General features: G+C 40.0%; 1 protein-coding gene across 1 annotated transcript in view; it reads right to left on the bottom strand.

The window, feature by feature from the left end:
* Window positions 1–6,380, bottom strand: part of LOC126248737 (protein artemis-like) — a 92,685-nt gene extending 86,305 nt beyond the window's left edge. Inside the window, exons 1-2 of the mRNA XM_049950059.1 lie at window positions 6,010–6,380; window positions 5,666–5,927 (exon numbers count right to left, since the gene is read on the bottom strand). Coding sequence (XP_049806016.1) covers window positions 5,666–5,927; window positions 6,010–6,118 — 371 coding nt within the window. The 5' untranslated portion in view covers window positions 6,119–6,380. The remainder of the gene's footprint in view (window positions 1–5,665; window positions 5,928–6,009) is intronic.
* Between the last annotated feature and the right edge of the window lie 5,724 nt (window positions 6,381–12,104).

The following is a 12,104-nucleotide window of genomic DNA, read 5'->3' as shown; positions in this document are numbered from 1 at the left end:
TGCATTATACTGACAAACTTCAAAAAAAGTTCTGGCTAAAAAAAAAAAAAAAAAAAAAAAAACTCCGTTTCGATTGTACATGGTTCCATAAGGGACTAGGGGGTGAGGATACATATATGAACCATCCAGAATGTATACTAATCACTGCTTCAATGGAAATTGGCAGCTACCAGAGGCAGTGTGTGGTCCATGTTACTCAGAGGAATGATGGCATCATTTTCCTAATCAACAACAGTGGTAAGTGGCAATGATAGGTTAAGTCTTCTAGAAGATTAACCACTGTTCGTCTTGCTTATTTTTGCCAGCATAAAAGAACATTGTTGGGCATTTGTTTTACATTTGGTTGCAGTATGATCTTAGCAACAACTTCAACACAGCCCTATAGAAGGGTACCAGATGCCCATATTGTTGCTACGAATTACATCTATCTCTGATGGAAGGGCAGCCATAGACGTAGTTCCCCTTACTGCAGTGTCTAGATGGGCTGTCTCCTGTATGGACACTCCCAAACACGGGGCTTTGCAGCAGATGACCCTACGTACTCCAACATTGACCCAATGACATCATTAATTTATTGCAGTGGGTGCAGGATCATCACAATTTGACTGGGGATCAATGGAAACATACCTCATGGATGGATTACAGTTTTCATTACACCAAATAGGATAGTCCTGTCTGGATACACTATCATCCAGGAACACAGCTGCTCGAAAGACGCACTGTACGCAGGACAGTGGGGCCAGTATTATGCGATGGGATACATTCAACTGGACTTTCATGAGATCTGTGGTAGTAACTGAAGGCACCACGACTGCTGTGAACTATGGGAACATTATTGCAGATAACCTGCATCCCTTCTAGTTGATGTCTCTCCTGACAGTGACTGTATCTTCCTGCAAGATAACTGTCCATGTCACAAGATCAGAATCGTGCTAAAGTGATCTGAGCAGCATGATAGTGGACTCGTACTAATGTCTTCGCTACACCAATTTGCTTGATATGAACCCAATGGAACAAACTGGGGAAGATATTGGGCACCAGCTCTGCAACCACAAACCATCGGCCCATAATTTACAGAAATTGTGTGACTTATGCATACACATCCCATGTCACATACCTCCATAAACCTACTGACGACTTGCTGAATCCGTACTATGAAGAAATGCTGCTGTAGCATTTCAACAGTGGACCAACACATTATTAAACAGGTTCCTATGATGTTTTGGCTCATTAGTGTATAAATGACCTTCCGTCTCATTTTAACTCTGCTACACCATATGGAGCAATAAATGAAATAGCCAAAAAATTATTAAATGGTTGATTTGAGGATCACAACTTGAATTGCAAATCATATAACATCACTCATCTCTAACACTTGAGTTCAGTAATATTTGCTCTATGTGTAATTGCCAATTATGATGATGAAAGCATCATCAGAAAGTTGGTTTACTTTGTCTGCTTCCATTTGTTATTGTCTTGCGTGCACACGCACACACTTACTATCTTCCAGAATTTGTTATGAAGAACCGGTCACAAATTGGAAACACGAGAAACAAAATAGCGTCCACTGTCTAAAACTTTACTTGACTCTTGCACAGATACGTGCAAAGTATCAACCATAAAAATATTTGACCACTTCATTTGTGTCAAGGTTTCTGGTAGACTGAAAATAGTTTTAAAAATAAATTGACACAATTTCTGCTTGACAATGCCACTTACTCAACTGATGAATTTCTTGTATGATTTGATTGCATGTTAAGATCACAGTAAAAATACAGTTACGTAAATAGCTAAAGCGTAGCCATATTTTCACACAAAAAGTGTATTTTATTTGTAATATCGTTAACACATGTCCCATTAGTGATCTGTTACAAATATGATGCACAGAAGATGCATAGTCCTATTCATGTACATTGGCGGTCAGTGCTAGTTCAGGCACTGACAGTGATTTCCGTGTTTCCAGTTCCAAGTGTTAGTTGTGGTATGTGCATAGAGAGGCTTTGTGCTTGAAGGAAGTGTGTATCCTGCAAATTATGCCTCTGGCTTGCTTATGCAGAATTTGCCACTTACAACCATCATCGGTACACAACTCAAAACAAACGGAGTAAAAAATCACTAAATAACGCACAGCAGAGCACCTAGAACACTACTGAATTCTCATTGACTGTTGGAGCATATGTGACATCAGGTGAACAGAGCAAGCCTAAACTTGACTGTCATTATTCATGACTCCACCTATTACTTAGTAAACCCAGACACAAGAAATGCGTTCAAATTCACAGTGACTCAAGTGCCATGCACAACAAAGCCCCTTTGGAACAATGTATTAGAGCAGGGGTAGTCAGCCTTTTCCACCTACCACCCACTTCTCTAACTCTGTAAGCAGTAAAATTTTCTAACTGTCCACCATTTCCACAGTAATGGTGATTTATAAAGTAGGGACATAACTTAATTTTATAAACCAGAGTTATGGCAAGTTAAAACACATAACAATAACTTAACATCAAATTTCATGATAAACTAATGATTCTTTTTAAAATCCATTACTGTCTACCATCCACCATAAAAGCTGGAACACCCACTAGTGAGCAGGAGCCAGGTGAATACCACTGAATTTGTTTGAAAAAATGGTGACCTATTAGGGTCATTCAAAAAAAAGAGGTGGGGGTGTAAAATGAAGACTGCTGCTGGGATCACAATGCCATTGACTACAGAAGAAGGTCTGTTCCTCATAAGAGTACTAAGGCCACAAACTCGCTGCTAGTTGGGCACTGGTGCACAACCACATGACATCAGTGCGAGCACATGCACACATCGATCATCCAAAGAGATGAAGTGTGTTTCCTGACAGGGGAAGGAGTTTGTCGAATGGAAAATCATGAAATAATGGCAAAAGTGTACAAACAGTAGTGCAGGTCTGTTGCAAGGCCCAAAGTATGGGGCAAGTGATTCAAAGAAGTAAAGATGTCATTAGCCAACGGCACACTATCAGAAACGGCACACCACATTGTCCTTATTATTGAAGATTGACCAATTATGGGGGCAGTCATTGCCCCAGGGGTCAGTTTGAGCAGCAGAATTGCAATGGACATTCAGTACTCCCTGTACATTTCTGTCATTCTTTGATGAATTTCCATTGACCACATCCCTTCCGCTTTGAGGAAATGCACTGCATCCCTTTGCTTTTCTTCAGAAGCCTCCATTCATCTATTTTCACACATGGGTGTGCGCCCACATCCCTCTAGTGGCGAGTTTGGGGTCTGAGCATTCTTATAGGGAGCACAGCTTCCACAAGCAATGGCACTGCGATCCCTTCAGCAGTTTTACACCCTCCAGCTCATTTCTTTTTGAATAACCCTAATAATAAATCAGGACAGAGGCTATCAGTTGAATTCTATGCAAATGATCATATTTATGGCAACACACCAACAGGATGCCCAGTGAACGACATAAACATGGACAACAGACTGGAACTTGACTTTGGACACATAGCTTGCACTCCATCTTCGTCATGGTCAGCGAGTGGAGAGTGGGAGTGACTGGTGAAGTACCAATGACTCATTTGGTAGTTTCATATCTTAAAGGGAACATGTTTTTATAAACTATTTATGCCATAACTGTGGTGATCAGAAAGACACTAACAATAAGCAAGTAATGCCACATTAATAAACAAAAAATGTTTGCTGCTGTATAATTGCTAACTTGTTAAACAAGCTCGAAATGCATCACTGCTATGGTAACGAACAGTATACAAGTGTTAATATTAATATGGAAGAAGCATTCTTCCATTATTTAAATTGATATTACAAGTTTTAGTGCTTCGAATGTGATATCCTATGTTGGTGATGCAAGTGCTGAGAAAGAGAGAGAGAGAGAGAGAGAGAGAGAGAGAGAGAGAGAGAATAGGGGGGGGGGGGGGGGGGGAGATACTATCTGTACTGATGAAGCATGTGCTGTTGGTTAACATGTGCAAGGTGGAATTTGTTTAATGAAGGGCTGGTCATGATTTGTGCTCCTAGTGTACACTCCAGCTCCACGAGTGTTGTTTTGTTAGGTCAGCACTCAGATTTTTCACACACCATCGCACTGTTTGGAGCTGGTGTGCCAGACAGCTACTTGCTGAAGACAGTGGCAAGTAGCCAACAGAAGCAAACATGTTGTAGCTCATTGTTATAACCAGGATTTATTTCTAACTTGTTATCCTTGTGCAAAAGCAATAAATTTCTCTTTTGATTGAACAAGTGTACTACACAATAGTGATCAGACCTACACATCTTGTTTATTAGACAAAACACTTTACATACCGCCTTTTGACATTGCCACATGATTCCAGAAAGAATTTTCCTCTGCAATGGAGCGTACAGCAATTTGAAACTACCTGGCAAATTAAAACTGTGCACCAGTCTACAACCTGAAGTTGAGACCTTTGACAGGTTTGAGTCCCTGTCCAACACTCACTGTAACATTATGTTTGCAAATTTAGAGAGACTTGAATTTTACAATGTGTGATGTACATGGAATTTGGTCAATGTCATATCAGAGAAAAAAATTACATGCATAAGTTGAACTGAACTTATCTACAATATCACACTTTAGATATGTTCAGTTCTTAATTGCATAATTCACTTTATTCCTCTTCCCTTTAATATAACTTTTACTTTTCACCCTTTCCTCTATCATCTCTAGGTTTAAGCTGGATCAGTACTACTTTTTAACCTCTTATTCTCCGACACCTCCCTCTTCAAATCTCTACCCCTTGTCCTCACAGCAGATGGGTTCCTCTGATCCTGATATCTGAGTGACCTGCTTCTCCTTTCTGTCCTTACCCAACCTATTCCTCATTTATCCCCAAGTAAAGAACTGATAGTTGCAAAGGCTAAGCTAGTTCCTTGTATTTCTGTGTGTGTCAGTTTACAGTACTAAGACTTTCACATCCTAAAAGTAAGTACTGGCCAGCCGTTAAGTCTGACAGTTCTGGTTTTAGAAAACTAGTACTGCTACACAACTGACTGCACTGACGCACGGAAGGAGTGAGGCTAACCACACATCATGTAATTGAGGTATTGAACAGTCAGCAGGCACATACAAAACAAATCGTTGCCAAGCTTTCATACAATATCCTCGCCCAGAGCTGACTAATAAAAGAACACACACATACACATGTGTGTTACCTATTTACACTGAAAAATGTCATGGACTAAATCACATTCATTGTAAGAAAGTTATAATCTTTGCACCAAAGGAAAGTAACACACTGTCATTCAGTCATCTCTCCATGAACTAAAAGGCGGATTTCTTTCTCTATTGCTGCAAGTTTGGTCCCAACTTTTTTATAGAAGATGAAATGACCCTGGAGAGTGCCATTAATTTTTTTAAAGTGAATCACCTATGAGAAATTATATATGCAGAGACCTGTAGGTAAATGTTCATTCGGTTGCTGACTTAATCTCAATCCACATAGACATCAAGCAGTACCATGGTGTCAATATGTAAGATGGACATTTGCTGCAACACTTCAAAAATCACAATTCCTTGAAACCCAAAACAAATTAATCCATTAATTATGTACAATATTGTCAACACACAGATGCTAAAGTAAATGCATAATTCGTGTTCCGTGTGTTTCATATGTGATTTATACATAAGGTCGTCATCTTATACTCACATTACAGAGCCTGGGCAATGTCCAGCAGGTATGCAGGTGACAGCTAGGGTTCTACTATCATGAGGGTTTTCTGAGAATGGAACATCTATTAAGGATGGTCCCAGCTGCAGCACTTTTATATACTTATTAAGTTTCTTACCACTCATATTCATTAAGTAAACACGTGTAATATCCGTGCAATACAGATAAACATTATAACCTTCCCTTTCTGCCGTTTGTAGCCGCTCGTAGAAAGCAACTTCATATAAGCCCCTCATGTGATCTGAAATTAGGGAAAGAATGTAACCAGAAGCCTACAGCAAGTCATATGCCAACGTTTATCCTGAATATATAGATGTATATACCCGTATGCGCATGACTAAGGAAGAAAGCTGTGGATCGCAGATTTTCATTTTCAAAATTATCCACAGATACGTCAGGAATTTCTTGCATACGACCACCAAATGTGCTCATTTATTCTATGTATTCTGATAAAAACAGAACAAAAAAATGTTTGTAATGCTAATTACACTTTATTTATAACGATTGGCCAATGGAAATATGCTCCTGCCGATAAGAACAGTACTACGATGTTCTGTGGTTGAGGAGAAAACAGCAGAAAAAGGAATTTAAATTAATAAGGCGCAGAGGAACTTTCAATTCAATAAGCTTCACAACATTACACTAAACTGACAATTTTGACATTTCCACTAAGTTTAAAAACGTCACGCACCACCAGTGTATTGTTATACCAGTGTCGCCAACGCAAAAACTTAACAGTCTTAACATAACAGTCGCGACACTTCGCCTTGATTTTGTTGCCTACCGCGCCAACAGCGCCCCAAGCGGCCAGTAAGTTAAAAACTGTGAGTTCGGCGCGATCGTGAGAGCGAATAGTGGTTGTTTATTTTGATTTCTACAATGGTTTTTTACAATCGGGAGCGTTTGTAGCGCAATAAATTGCAGTAACAACAGGAAGAAGCCACCAGAGCTGTCTTTTTTTAGGTTCTAAGGATCCTGAGGGGTATATACATCATATTACTAAATTGTATCGTCAGGATTCACTTGCAAACTACATGTGTATTAATGATTAATGTTCCGTTTTAGGAGCAGAAGATGGCTAATTGATAGCAGACAAGGAGACCTTATGAAAAAAGTCCCAGTTTACCTGTGTAATAATATTATGTTTTGTTCGCGACATTTCAAACAAAACCAGTTAATTAACGCAGACAATAATAAACTCGTGTGGAATGCAGTACCCACACTGTTCGCCATCCCACATAAGCCACCTCAGCTGACGATGAAAAGCAACTGCCACAAAGATTCGACAATCCATCTAAAGTTGTAAAGCAGTCCTATGACACAGAAGCAGCCAGTTCAACTCTCCATGTGTCAGTGCCAGATTCGTGTGAATCGCCAACACAGACCTGCTTTGACGATGAAGTGGTTAGATTAAGTGCAGTTATTAGTGTCTTACAAAAGCGTGTGAAGTGTCAGAATGTGCAGATCGCTAGACTTCGAGCAAAACTATTACGGACAAGGAAAGTGCCTACAGACAGCGACAGAGACTGTATCAGAAGGATCAAGTGAACAAGGACAAACGAACGTTGAAGACTGTAGGATCCCAATATTTATTGGAATCAACACACAGTTTCTAACAACAAGAAAGCAAATAAGAAACTGAAGAAGTTGGCTCATTTAGGCTGCTGATTTCTTTGGTATGTATTTCATTTACTTCTGTTGAAGGTCACTTAATTTTCCTTGCTTCCTTCCTGTGATGACATTAGTTTTTTAGCACCTTGTTCACTTACAGATTGTTTGAAAATTATTCAAATATTTGGTTTTCTGTGAAATGTAATGTAATCAGCTCATTGTAATGTTTTCAACATATTTCTCCCACTATATGGCAGTTGCTTGTTCCACTTGGAATAATATAAAGATGGCAACACGCGACTTGTGGCAACAGGCGACAGTGACAAACACAGTATGCCTACAGAACGATAAATGAGCTGTCGATCGCTTTTGCATGTAGAGATACATATCTGTGCTTCTTACGTGTGAATCTGTGTATTTATATTCTTTTGATATCAACGTGGTAAGCTGCAGTTCTATCCAACGTCACATGTGTTTCTTCACGAATGTGTTGTAGCTTGCCACTCGATTCATGGTTTTTGTCCATACTTGCGCTAATCTTAGAATCATTTTTAGAAACATATATGCCTTTTGATACTACACAAATCCTTGGAGGCAAGAAAATAACTAAAATATTTCGTAAATTACGTAGGAAATGGATACAAAACAAACATCATGCTTACGCGTCTGACGCTCACCTTACTCGCCGCCTGTCGCTCCATCTGTCAAACAGTAACAACTTTTACACAGTGAGCATCGCGACTGTAATGTTAGACTGTGATGTGGCTCATAGGCCCTGCAAATCACAGCGATCGGTCGCTGACCGCAAGGAAATCCCAGGCATTTTGACGAATCGCATGGGAATGTGGCAGTATGGCCGCCTCATTTGTTTCGTTATTAACATAAGGCGTGGTAATATTTCTACACTGTGGTTAATAAGCGTGGTTGAGCAGATTTGTTTCACTTCCCGTTGCCCACATCGAGTAAGAACTTTAGAATTCATAGTTATTCAGGAGCCACAGACCTCTCTCAGAAGTGAAGTTGAGGCGGCAGTTCACATTTATATTACGAAGTTGTACAATGTACACTCCACGATCTTGCAGTGATTAGTATTTTGAAGCTTGTGCTGCAGAAGTAGAACTTATGGGAAGTTCACAGTATAGTCACGATAGACTGGACACCTTCTACATCTACATGACTACTCTGCAATTCACATTTAAGTGCTTGGCAGAGGGTTCGTCGAACCACAATCATACTATCTCTCTACCGTGCCACTCCCGATCAGCACGCGGGAAAAACGAACACCTAAACCCTCTGATTTCTCTTATTTTATTTTGATGATCATTCCTACCTATGTAGGTTGGGCTCAACAAAATATTTTCGCATTCGGAAGAGAAAGTTGGTGACTGAAATTTCGTAAATAGATCTCGCCGCGACGAAAAACGTCTTCGCTGTAATGACTTCCATCCCAATTCGCGTATCATATCTGCCACACTCTCTCCCCTACTATGTGATAATACAAAACGAGCTGCCCTTTTTTGCACACTTTCGATGCCCTCCGTCAATCCCACCTGGTAAGGATCCCACACTGTGCAGCAATATTCTAAGAGAGGACGAACGAGTGTAGTGTAAGCTGTCTCTTTAGTGGACTTGTTGCATCTTCTAAGTGTCCTGCCAATGAAACGCAACCTTTGGCTCGCCTTCCCCACAATATTATCTATGTGATCTTTCCAACTGAAGTTGTTCGTAATTTTAATACCCAGGTACTTAGTTGAATTGACAGCCTTGAGAATTGTACTATTTATCGAGTAATCGAATTCCAACGGATTTCTTTTGGAACTCATGTGGATCACCTCACACTTTTCGTTATTTAGCGTCAACTGCCACCTGCCACACCATACAGCAATCTTTTCTAAATCGCTTTGCAACTGATACTGGTCATTGGATTACCTTACTAGACGGTAAATTACAGCATCATCTGTGAACAACCTAAGAGAACTGCTCAGATTGTCACCCAGGTTATTTATATAGATCAGGAACAGCAGAGGTCCCAAGACGCTTCCCTGGGGAACACCTGATATCACTTCAGTTTTACTCGATGATTTGCCATCTATTACTACAAACTACGACCTTCCTGACAGGAAATCACGAATCCAGTCGCACAACTGAGACGATACCCCATAGGCCCGCAGCTTGATTAGAAGTCGCTTGTGAGGAACAGTGTCAAAAGCTTTCCGGAAATATAGAAATACAGAATCAACTTGAGATCCCCTGTCGATAGCGGCCATTACTTCGTGCAAATAAAGAGCTAGCTGCATTGCACAAGAACGATGTTTTCTGGAACCATGCTGATTATGTATCAATAGATCGTTACCTTCGAGGTGATTCATAATGTTTGAATACAGTATACACTCCTAAACCCTACTGCAAATTGACGTCAATGATATAGGTCTGTAGTTAGATGGATTACTCCTACTACCCTTCTTAAACACTGGTGCAACCTGCGCAATTTTCCAATCTGTAGGTACAGATCTATCGGTGAGCGAGCGGTTGTATATGAGTGCTAAGTAGGGAGCTATTGTATCAGCGTAATCTGAAAGGAACCTAACCGGTATACAATCTGGACCTGAAGACTTGCCCCTATCAAGTGATTTGAGTTGCTTCGCAACCCCTAAGGTATCTACTTCTAAGAAACTCATGCTAGCAGCTGTTTGTGTTTCAAATTCTGGAATATTCCATTCATCTTCCCTGGTGAAGGAATTTCGGAAAACTGCGTTCAATAACTCCGCTTTAGCGGCACAGTCGTCGGTAACAGTACCATCGGCACTGCGCAGCGAAGGTATTGACTGCGTCTTGCCGCTTGTGTACTTTACATACGACCAGAATTTCTTCGGATTTTCTACCAAATTTCGAGACAATGTTTCGTTGTGGAACCTATTAAAGGCATCTCGCATTGAAGTCCGTGCCAAATTTCGCGCGTCTGTAAATTTTAGCCAATCTTCGGGATTTCGCGTTCTTCTGAACTTCGCATGCTTTTTCCGTTGTCTCTGCAACAGAGTTCGGACCTGTTTTGTGTACCACGGGGGATCAGTTCCATCTCTTACCAATTTATGAGGTATGAATCTCTCAATTGCTGTTGCTACTATATCTTTGAATTTGAGCCACTTCTCGTCTACATTTGCATGGTCAGTTCGGAAGGAATGGAGATTGTCTCTTAGGAAGGCTTCTAGTGACACTTTATCCGCTTTTTTAAATAAAATTATTTTGCGTTTGTTTCTGGTGGATTTGGAAGAAACGGTATTGAGCCTAGCTACAACGACCTTGTGATCACTAATCCCTGTATCAGTCATGATGCTCTCTATCAGCTCTGGATTGTTTGTGGCTAAGAGGTCAAGTGTGTTTTCGCAACCATTTACAATTCGCGTGGGTTCGTGGACTAACTGCTCGAAATAATTTTCGGAGAAAGCATTTAGGACAATCTCGGAAGACGTTTTCTGCCTGCCACCGGTTTTGAACAAGTATTTTTGCCAACATATCGAGGGAAGGTTGAAGTCCCCACAAACTATAACCGTATGAGTGGAGTATTTATTTGTTACGAGACTCAAATTTTCTCTGAACTGTTCCGCAACTATTCTGATGATTCTGAGTATTTATCAAACAACCACATTCATTATTATTACGAGTTTTTAACTTTTAAACAGAATGACGTGCCGGAACCGTAATATTAAGTGGACATATTCATTTAAATGTTAGGGAAAATCAATTAAACATTTATACTTAAGTTCTTTGTTATTCCTTATAATCTAACTCACTCTCAAACTATTATTGAAACACTAGTTATAGTAATCTGCAGAGCTGTTACTGACAGAATTTATATAGACACATCGAGATTGCACATCCTGAACGTTGTTCTACACTTCATATATAAATTAACAATAATTGTGCAGTGTGATTATACATACCACTTACCCGGCACCACTGCAGTAGCGGTTACACAAAAAAAAAAGACCTGGGTGTTTCACGACTTATTGAGTTTCGTGAGTTATTGTCTTGGACTTTGATTAAACTGTGACTGTGTCATGTGGATGCACGAGATCTATAGTGGTTCATTTCATGCAGCAGACATGAAGGCAGACAGACAGGTCGTTGCATGTGGGCTATCTCCACACACGGATCACTGCGATCGTCTCAGGTAATATTGTTGCAGTCGGTTGCCTCTACAGTGTCACACCTGAGCGATTTATCAAGCTATTTCAACCAATATTAACGAAGCTCTGCTGTAGAGAATGAACTGTTATGATTAGCAGCAGTAGTAGCTGATGTCCACGTTTCCACAAATACTTTTTTAAATGGACATTATAATTTATTAAATTTGTTGTGAAAGGCTTTGCTTGGGAACTGTAGGTTATTTTACAGAAAGTATTACATATTTCACTGATGCCAAGTGGGTTGTGTCTATCTTTTCAATGTGCTAACAAAATTCGTTTTTCATTTATTAGTCCTCAATTTCTTTTTCATTCATTAGTCTTATACATTACCAGAAAAAACTTAGTACCCCATTTTAGATGTTTCCAGTTCAGTGAAGATTTATTGCTGCAACAGTGCATATGGAGTACATAAAATGATTCCATTTGCAGATCAATATCACAATCGGTTCTGAGGTACTGCATGTTGACTCATGCTGAAACACCAATATTAGTAAGTGGTGTAGCCTCCAGCGATGGCAATGCAGGCACTGACTCTTGCATCCAGTCAACTGTACAGATGGCAAATATGCCTGCTCGAAATGTTTACATAGTTCTGTCAGAGTTGATGGTTGATTAGTAAA

Source organism: Schistocerca nitens, chromosome 3 (genome assembly GCF_023898315.1).
Source record: "Schistocerca nitens isolate TAMUIC-IGC-003100 chromosome 3, iqSchNite1.1, whole genome shotgun sequence".
Taxonomy (NCBI): Eukaryota; Metazoa; Arthropoda; class Insecta; order Orthoptera; family Acrididae; genus Schistocerca; species Schistocerca nitens.
The sequence above is the reverse complement of the archived record's forward strand: the minus strand, read 5'-3'. Positions and strand labels throughout refer to the sequence as shown.